General features: G+C 43.2%; 1 protein-coding gene across 2 annotated transcripts in view; it reads right to left on the bottom strand.

Moving 5' to 3' along the window:
* The window catches only part of EDC3 (enhancer of mRNA decapping 3), a 28844-nt gene that overhangs the window by 8961 nt on the left and 9354 nt on the right, over positions 1–10529 (bottom strand). For both annotated transcript variants that reach the window (XM_075160517.1, XM_075160516.1), the window contains exon 4: positions 6767–7102. In XM_075160517.1, coding sequence (XP_075016618.1) covers positions 6767–7102 — 336 coding nt within the window. The remainder of the gene's footprint in view (positions 1–6766; positions 7103–10529) is intronic.

Below are 10529 nucleotides of genomic sequence, written 5' to 3'. Positions count from 1 at the left end.
TATTTCCCCAGGGTGCCCCAGTCACAAACCACTAACTCAAGCTATGGCGGAAATGGCAGGTTTTGTACATCTTGAGGTTTTCAGAGTCAAATCGGAGGTATTCCTGCAAGGTAACAGTAAAACGTTGCGGAGTAGATCCCGCTGAATCCTTCTAGCCTTCATTTCTGAACTCACCGGCTAGGGTTCTGCAGATACAGAGAGCCCAAACGTGTTCAAACACTTGACCTTGCATGCTAACCGCCGATTAAGCTACCTCCGCTAATAGCCTTTCATTACATGCAGCACACATGCAAGCATGCACATTATCAAAGTCATTTCAGACTCCCGATAGCAGCCGCTGAACATGTGGAGTCATAAGCCACTAATAATCCTAAGCCCGTCACAGTAGTCACGCACCTGCCCTGCGTTCACACACCCTCTTAGCCTCCCCAGTCACGCAAGGCTCGGCTCTGCCTCCTTCCCATTCATATTTTTGCTACTTCATCAGGTCTTGTTTTTCAAGCTTGAGGGAGGACTTGGAATGAGTGACCGGAGGTCGGGATCTCTCCAAACAGTTTGACGGGACACATCCTCTGCTAACCTGAAACAGGGGGGTCCCAAACTGCAGTTTTGCTCCTTCTGAACTGCGGGGCCGTGAATTCTCTGCTTAAATTTTGCACAAACTCCCCAAACTACAAGGGTGAAACAGCCCATCTACACTCTGTGTCCACCCGATTTAGTACGACTGTCACCAATGTCTTCTCTGTAACCACTTACAATCATGTCCCCCAGACCACGAGCTTTAGCAAGCCCGCATTTACCACCAGCTAGATGCAACTCGGAGCCCAGTGGGTTAATGCAAAGGGGGTTACTGGGAGGCAGCGGAGGCATGAGATGAACTTGCATTCAGCATGCAAAACAGCTGGCCCGAGCCAGTGCTACACTTTGTCCTAATTGCTCCCGCTCAAGAGCAGGCTTAAATGCCAAGAGAACTTCCCTTCTTCGCACTCACGCAAGGTCCAACCAGTCAGACTGGCTTATCAAAACCAGGCCGAGGGAGTTAAATAAACTGGCAGAAAGCAATCAAGGAGGCGACGTGTAAACCCACAAACAATAACACTACTGCAACAAAACTGAACTCCTGCCAACTTTAATTATGTTTGGGTTGGACAGAGCATCTTTATTGTTTGGTAATGAAGGTAATAAAATAAATTAGCTCAGGCCTTTTAATATTAAATAAATGTATTTTACAGCTGCCTGGAAAAAAAAAGGCAGATATAGACTAAACAGTTTTGTGACACGCAGAGTATTGCTGAAGCCTGATTAAACATGAATTATTCTCCGTTTATGAGGCACACTCTGTCCTGGGCACTACGACTGCGAACAAGTTATCTCCTCGAGCTTCGCTATGCAATATTACACGCATACTGGTTGGATTAAAACACCCTCAGTCAGCAGAAGGACTGAGCTAACTCTCCAGAAGTTAACGAAATAAGAGGTTTTTCCCAAACAAGCCCAGAGCAACGTTGCTGTCAGAAGTCCAAACGCCTCCCATACTTTCAGCTGCAGGAAAAAAAGAGAGGGTTGCTGCTTGAGTAGCTCAGTGTGTAAGCCCCATCTTTTCTCTTGACTATTTTAAAATAAATACAGGCAAGCTGCAGGAATGGATGAGATGGAACCAGACTTAGGAACTCCTGAAAGCTGTACATAAAGCCATCAACTCTTTCCTTTAGCAATAAATAACTCCAGGTTCCAGAGCCGCACAGCTCATGGTCTAAGATGCAGTTACGTGAAGCGGGTACAACTCGTCCAGTTTAGGCAGATGGGACATTACGTGCTGTCTTTTGCTCGTTGTAAAGCTGGAGCCACCCGCCTGCAGACTCAGAAAAACACAGTTACTCGCCCCACAAACATGACTAATTTTCTCCACAACCTTAAGGGCTAGATTTTTTTTTTACATCATCATTATTTTTAATTAAGACAAATTCTGAGGGGGTTCTGGCTGAAGTTCCAATGTCAGCCTCTCCCAGCATTAGTGCACAATTCACTCCGGCTGAGCAAAAAACCATCTGAGGGACAAAGAGACACTGCCCCATGACCACTTTGTTTTCTCCTGCGGTTGGATAAAGTGAACTTAATTTGCACTCTACTCAAAGATCCCAGAAACACTTCACACATTCAATATACACAATTGCTGTAAGGCAGTCATCCATAGACTGAAGAGCTAAAAGCTAGAGAGTAGAAGAGTCAGTCAAGGACACGGCACACGAAAAAAAGCCATACTGTCGGCATCACCCTCGCAGAACAGACTCAGCCTTAGTTTTGTAGTCCGACCCTGGCACATAGGCTCTGCCTGCTGCATTGATTTACTTCTAAGCGCACTACCTCCTTACCATGGGGAAAAAGGTTTCCCGAAGGAGAGGCCTGAAGTCTGCTTAGGGGGAACACAGAGAAATATCGACACTTAGTCCGATTTTTTGAGCACAGTCCTGCTTTCACTTGACAAATGGCTATCTCAAATTTCTATAGCAGCTGAGTTTGAAAAATCCCATTTATTTTCCAGAAGAGACACTGGGATGGAAACAGCATATTTTCTGCACTAGCAGCATTAACAAGAAGAGAACCTGCTTTGGACAAAGCCTCACTAGTACATCAGGGAAAGAAATACATACCTTACCTACGTGGCATACAGCTCTCCTCTTTAGTCATCTCAGTGTGCTCATAAAGACACTGTCTTGGCAGAAACAAAGTTAAGAGGAAAGAAGAGACGAACTGCAAAAAGAGAACAATTTGGAGAGCCTGGTATGCTTGAGATTACATTACATAGAGTCACTGATGATGAACTGAGATACTCCACCCTACTGCAAACTCCTCTCAGCTCCAACATACCTACAGAACATTGGCTTTGCAGCCACTGCTAAAAGACCTGATCCCAAAACACCGTGCTGTTCAAACACAGATCGTTTCCATGCTGATAGCCAACAGAAGGAACAGACAGATGCTGGTAGCCAACAGAAGGAACAGAGACAGACCTATGCCAACACACATTTAAATTCTCTATCTGGACAGCTCTGGAAGTAGAAAAAGACAGCTCACACCTCATAAAAAGGATCAGCCTTTCCAGGGAGGCAGATTTTTGTTAAACAGTTGCACTTTCCCTTTCAAGCGTCACGTAACGGTAAATAAAGAGACAGATGGATAGCAGCCAGCCCAAAAGAATAAAGACTAATCATTATTTGGGAGCAATTCATATACGGAGCTCCAGGGATGGACTCAGCTCAGTCATGATCAAAGACCTGGTAAGCTCTATTAGCTTCAGGTTTTCTTTTTTGTTTGGAACAGATCCCCATCCTCATTCCCTGCTTACTTCTAAAACACATGCTAGTATACCTACATGACAGCCTGGCTCCATAAAATTAACCCTCAGAAAAGGATTCTGGTGAACTGAAATGTTTATCAAGCTTCACTTGCATCCTACACGGATCGACTTATTTTAGCCAGTAATAAAAACACAGACTGGGGGCCCTGCAGATTAGTCTTCTGGAGAATTGGCATCAGTACTTTGCTGGTTTTACCGCTGCACAATCCTGGTTATTTCCTAGCTCCATGGAAACATAGCATAAAAGAGCATGCAAGGATTCATAGAATTCTTCCTCTCCCACAGTGACAAGAGCTGGGTATTAGCTGTCAATCACCAGCATCACTTTGTTTGTGCTATCATAGCAGACAGAATAATCATTCTATCAGCCACAGCTCTTCTAAGACAATCATCTTCAAGATTGGCCTAGGGAAAAAAATTATGAAGTACTTATTTCTCCTACAACTAGGAAGTGCTTTTTGCAAGTAAAGCTCCCCTAAGGAGTCCGGAGACCACTCTGTAGGGAAAATTCAGCAGCAGAAAGAGAATTCCTGCCACAGATATATCCAAAATCATAGCTTTCGGGGCTATTGGCACTCTCATTTAATTTCAGCAGCTGCTGCTCTTTGAGCCACTAAAGAGACAGGCTGCCTAAGGCTTAGCATTCTCCTTCCAATTGCTAAACAAAAGAAATCAGGATTTTTTTCAAGTGACAGTCCATCATTACTCCAAGCACACTGAATATCCTTCTGTCCCTCGGAGGGCTGACTCGCTACAAAAAACACTAGACTGAATGCCAGAAACAGTAGGCAAGTTACAGCTGTTTACAAGAGCTTTTGCTAGATAGCCATTAGCATTTCCTAAGCAAAAGTAAACTTCCTCAGCGGTCACAAAGGAAGTCGCTCTCTGTGGGAAAAACATCGAGAGACACAGCACTGGGACACTTTTATCATCATTCACGGGACTGTGAATGTCCCCTGCTCAGCACAGGCGACAGGGAACTGTAGCTGTCAATATCCTGCCCGTTGTGTGACACGACAGCTTTTCTTCCAAACGAATCCAGAATTCCATACGGGAGACTAATCACCCAACAGTAGCTAATGAGGCTAGCAAGACCCTGCAACTACAGAGGGGAGTCGTTTGCCACCCTGCCCGTGCAGGCTTGCCAAGAACAAAACAAGAAAACAGCAGTCCTTTCACTGGGCCGCTCCCTTCAGCATGCTGTAAACAGCGAGCCAAGAGTTTCCATAGTAAAGGACGACGGAGTTTAGCAAAACGAGATTTCATTTTCATCCCCTGAATTTACTTACTGATGCTTGCTGCTTACTGCATGTCAGAGTTCTCCTCCCAGGAACTGTGCTGGCAGAATACCGTATTAGCCATACTTCTCAAACTGGCAGCTAACAGTAGGTTAGCTTTTGTTTCAGACCAGACATACCTAGAGGCCCTGTCTCCTCTCACACAAGCCAGCTAGAAGATGAATTGACAAGTAGCAAATTTAAAAAAAAAAAAAATAGTATATCACACACGAAAATGAAGAAGTGCTTATTCACACAGCACACAGGCAATCGGTGGAGCTTCTTGCCACAGGACACTGTAAAGATACTGAAAGCTTGCATAGATTTAAAAACCAATAGGTTAAATTAAGCAGCAGAAAAAAAAACCTCACCAAAAGCTATTAATACTGAACTATCACTTCTGCTTCAGGAAGTCTTAAAATTGTGAAAGACAAAGCACTCAGGGGAAAGTCTCACTGCATGTTTACTCTGTTCTTTCACTTTTCCTTAAGCATCCCTGGAAACACAATACTGAGCTGGACAAGTTCTGATATGACCAGTATGTTTTTATCTCATTCAGAGCAGAGCAGATCAATTGGAAAATGGGTGACACAAAGGGAAAACTACGATATCTCTGTATACCAAAACCATTAAAAAGATTTACTTTTTTTAAAATTGAAAAAACAGCAAATCATTGCAAATGCATCAGCTTCCTTCTGTGAAGTGTTTCACACCCCAGATGGAGTTTCTGGGCAGAGAAAGAATGACAGATCAAGGACCTGATCACATTTCTGCTCGGTGGCCAGACCACCAGGATATTAGCTATTTAGTGTCTCTCTACAAAAAGATCTGAAGTTCGATTTTATTCTGATGTGGAAAAGAAATGTTCCTGCAATGCCGAAGTTCCTTCACTCCTACATTTTGCAAGTGCCACAAAGCACGCAAACCGAAGGCAGGACACTACAACTAGACTAGTTACAGGGAATTTGCACCTAATTGTAGCGTAAAGTACATATGCTATACTTCATAGCATGTGTACGTATAGAAATAGAAACATTCCTTATAGTAAAATCCATTCACATACATAAGCGGCTCCGGGTGAAAACACCATTACCTGGTGCTCGGCCGAAGAAAAAAAATACTACTGAACATGAAATGAAACCAATTCTACCCTTCCCCACAGCCATGGATTAGGAGCTGAATAATCATTCTCTGCATTTTAATTTTAGGAGCGCTGTCTCCCTGCAGCCAGGCAGCTCACTGATCCACCCCGCTACCCTCACCTCCGTCCCAGAGCCTACCTAGCAGCAAGGACCAGAAATCAGACTTGCAGGAGAACACCGGCGCAGCAGCTGGCACCAGCATGCCGAGCTAGTTTTCCCTCATGATACACTTGACAAATACTTCAACTCAAACATCTGCCTAAAAGTTTTTCTTTCCCTTTCTTTCCCTTTATAAGACTAAGGTAAAGCAAAGGAGAGAAAGTCATTCTTTACAGATGTGAATGTGTTTGTCCAGCTTTCTGGGGCTCGATCTTTCACACAGCAGCAGTGGACAGTAAGTAAGTGGGAGGGGGGACCGCACATAAAAAGCCTTTTGTACAATGAATGTTTGGCATTATGGATGGGAAGAGCTAGAACTGTTTCTTTTTACACCAATGACATTTAAAGTTCTGCAAAACCATGCAGAAATGTAAAACTACCACCTAAGGAGCATCAGAAACACATGAAATCTCCTGCCTTTTACCAAGAAAGCACAAATTACAACATCCTACCATGTACTGGAATCCTGAGACCATCCCTCCCTCTCAAGAGTCAGCAATCAAGTCCATGCAGGTTCGTCATGCTACTGAAATCAAACCAAGGATTCAAATGGCTCCTGTCCACTTTCCGTTCTTGTTATCCAGCCATCAGTTTTGTTCCCTACTGCAAAACCACTTACCTTGTTGCCCTATCTGAGTATTTTTTAACTTGGAAATATTGCAAATAAAGGTTGTATGTAGATACAAGGCACAGATCCGATCTTACGTAAACGAACGCCCTTGCTTGTACCACACTAAGCTGACAGACACCCCTTGGGGAAAACAATCCACCACATGCGCCCCAGAAACGCGGCAGAGTTTGCATCCTTATCAGTAAGGGATGTGGCATACCCGTGCAGAATTCTTTGTTAGCGTTCTGGGGTACGACAATCCTTCTGTAGACTATGGGCTCCGATTCCAAGATGTTCTCGTCATGCCGATAGCGAGCTGGTTTCTCATTTGGGGTGCCCCTGGAACGAGTGCCGCTCCTCCTCTCATAAGTTTCAATCTCTTCAAACACGGCTGCCTTGTCAAAAAGGGCCAGGTTCCCTTCAAAATCAAAATCTGTGTCTGGGATTTCGTCAATGTCATCCCCAAAGCACTCATCATCTTTGTTCTTCATTTGCCCGTTTTTCAGGCCACTCTTCTTTGGAGTCACTTGGTTCGGATGACGGCTACTGGATGACCCTAAACAAAAATAAAAGCAAGTTGAAAGTGTGTCATAAATGGAAAAAGCCACGTCTGCTCATAGCAAATTTTGTAAGAGAGGGGAGTTTATGCTTACAGTCCACTGACTCAAGGGATACTCGCTTCCCAAAGAAGCTGTAGTCCTCATCTTTGGCATTACTCATGCTAAGATAAGCTAACAGAAAATAGAACAAGAGCATCAGGAGAGAGACTTTCAGGGACTTTCCACTGGCAAGGTTAGAAAAACAAGCTTGACCACACTACCAAAATAAGTGTTTCTCCACATTTTATTTAATTCAAGATAGTGTCACATTAGTGATAAGATAATAAGCTAGCCGTGGTGTAGAACAGTTGTCCTCCTATACTGAGCTCATGTTCATGCAGGCACGGGGCCCAAGACCTTCTTTGGAATTTCCCTAAATTTCAGAGACTAATGTAGGTGTTTTCTTCCATAACAGGCTGGCCACCTATTAATGATCTTTATGGGAGAACTTAAAACCCTGAATATAAATCACTTCTTCCTTGCACTTGCTATCAATAGGTACACATTTCTGTACTGATACAAAGTCCTTTTCCTTATTCCTATTGCATTATTCTACTTATTCATCATCTTGCATGTTTAAATACACTTCTTTCCAATCACAAGTAATTGTGAAAACCTGATTTCTCTGGAGTGAGAGTGATGAAAGTCTCCTCATTCCCAATTTATGGCTGGAGATCAAGGACTGATACAAAACCATATGCAATTACGAGGTCAACATACCCCTCTACTTGCTTATGTCTTACATTATTATTCAGGTCACCCATACAAACGCAGGTCCAGACAACATTAATCTGTTTGTTATACCCATTATTAAATTTGCAATTACTAGAAAATATTTCAGGCCAATTCTAGCAATTACAGGTATCGCCTACAGTGTCCAACAGATGGAGTAAGAGTTATCACACCAAAAGTGCTTGCTCTACTAAAATATTTCTCACAGTTTATGATAAACACCTTTCCGAGTCATTTATATAAAGGACTTTATTGACAGAATCCATTTGATAACACAGAAACAAATTACCATGATGATGTGTGCTCTTCATATATCTCCTCCATAAATGAAAAAGCAGCATTTTTTTGTCTTTACACATTATTGCCAATCACTGAGAGAAGACAGGAAGAATTTCAAGTCATCTAAGGATACTTGGAAAACATCCCAAAAAGATTTGCAATAGGCACAACCTTCATGGCCTCGCATAAAGTTACTTGTCACCTTCAGAAGTGCAGACAAGTCTAGCTTGGTCTTGGCAAATCCTTCCTTCTCCCTGCCTGGAAAAGCTTATTTGTAACCTCGGGTCAGACTGATGGAGCCGCAAGCTGCCTAACAAACCTGAGCTCTGGTTTCCCACATTTCCAAAGTGTGAAATCCTCCACTCCATTGACAGGAACAGCACTTCCCCTGGAAAGCGAAGGACCCTCCTCCTGTCAGCTGTTTTACAGGAGCGTTCATTCGTTTCAGGATCAGGACAGGAACGGGCACATTCAAGACCAATGTGTAGATCTCGGCCAAGTTAACAAACAGAACTCAGCTCTCTTACAGCAAAGTTATTCAGTAGCCCAATTACACAACTTAACTCCAGAACACCCTTACGATTACCTGAAGCCTTTATAGAAAACACTGTAAGAACAGACCGGAGCAGAGCATGCTTTCATGGAAGATACAGGCAGGCTTGCCTGGAGTTCTCAGAGCTTATCAAGGACTTTGTAAGCTCTGGCAAATTTGTTTTACAGCATGATACTGAGTTCATCTAACACCACATCTAACTGACGCCATGCTGAAAGATTACTTGCTAAGGATATGTACTTGGTTTTATTCTCAATTAGGAATTCATTGTCTCAGCAAGGATTTTCCCCCGTTTATTTTTCCCCATATTTTAGACAGCATGTCACTTTTTTTTTTTCTAGAGAACCGTTGAAGTGACTAACCTGAAAGCTTTCCCAGCCCCCACAGCAAGGAAGCGCTCCGAAATGCTCAGCAGCAACTTCTCTGGTGTCTTAAGTACTTGAACTAAACAAAACAGACCTGAACACCCTAAAGCACCCCCTCTCAAAGCTGCTGCAGCTCCAGTCTCCAATTACGCCGTAATTCACAAGTCCAGCAACAGCAAAAAAGTTCACAAGAAGGCAGAGTCCAGTATTTCCCACCTTGAAAAGCAAGGAGATAAGACCCCAAATCTTCAAGGCTTTGTGGAATCATGAAGCAAACCCCTCCCCCTCCCATGATCATTTTCCTAATGTGAGTAATTTGTTGTTCTGGTGGGGTTTTTTGTTTTAAATGTGAGCTTAAGTGCTCTAGTTATGCCAGTTTAAAAACAGTTTTGCCCAAGCACCCCTAGCAAGCACTGAAGAGACTGAAAGAATCAACTTTCTCCAGCTTTATCACCCGGCCTAATGAAAGATGTTGGCTTTTCCCTTTCTTCTCCAACACCACTATATCATTATAGCTACAGCACTGCTATGTTAAATAAAATATCTTAAAGGGCATCTACAAAGTTAGAAGCTAATAGCGTAAGTCTGTCACAGCAACACAGCTACCCTGCCTACTGGATTTACTCTAACCTCATTGCATCATGAAAATCCCCTGACTGCAACACAAAGCCACTTACCTCTTAAAAACAGCAGTAACAGTACAACAGCCAGCATGGAATATTTATTCTGTGCGTACTGGAGCAACTGAAACTAGCCATACAGAGTTGTGTGGTCAGCGTCACCACACTTTGACAATACTCTCTATTTATAGAGCCTCTATTTTTAATAATTTGAAATTACTACTAACTACAGCAGGTAGTTCATTTTCAGAACAGTGATTTTCAAGCTGCTGGAGGCGTCCAGGAGTTTTTATAAACAACTGGGTGAGAACAGACTATTTTTGCCAAGAAGCACTGAAGGACAGATAGCAGAATTCAAGAATTGCTGGTGACAAAACACGATATAGGAGAGAGAAAGGATAAGACTTTCTGGCAAGGAGAATTCCAGTACACAAGCTATGACCAGTCATTTACACGCATAGTTTTGAGAGAAAGGGAAAGCTTTTTACTAACACGACTTCAAACTTGACATATAAACCACTCCAAAGTTGTACACAACTTGGTATGGAGCTGGCAACTGCCACTACCGACAAGGGAATCGCATCCAACGCTGCTGCTATCAGCTGCACAAGAAATGAAACCCCAGACCAACACAACAGGCCGAGTTCTCCAAATGTTCACAAACTCCAGGTCGAAGCAATAGTCAAGGGACTCTCAGAGTTCAGATGAATAAGCTGGAGCCTACAATGAACACAATGGCAAAACAAGCCTGCTTCTTGTGTCAACGTCAAGTGTTATGACAACTCCGTCCGTTCCTGTTACCCAACAAGAGTTTTTACACTCATTGCCAGATTCT

Source organism: Calonectris borealis, chromosome 11, assembly GCF_964195595.1.
Source record: "Calonectris borealis chromosome 11, bCalBor7.hap1.2, whole genome shotgun sequence".
In the NCBI taxonomy this organism is placed as follows: Eukaryota; Metazoa; Chordata; class Aves; order Procellariiformes; family Procellariidae; genus Calonectris; species Calonectris borealis.
Note: the sequence above shows the minus strand (reverse complement) of the source record. Positions and strands in the feature narration are given on the sequence as shown.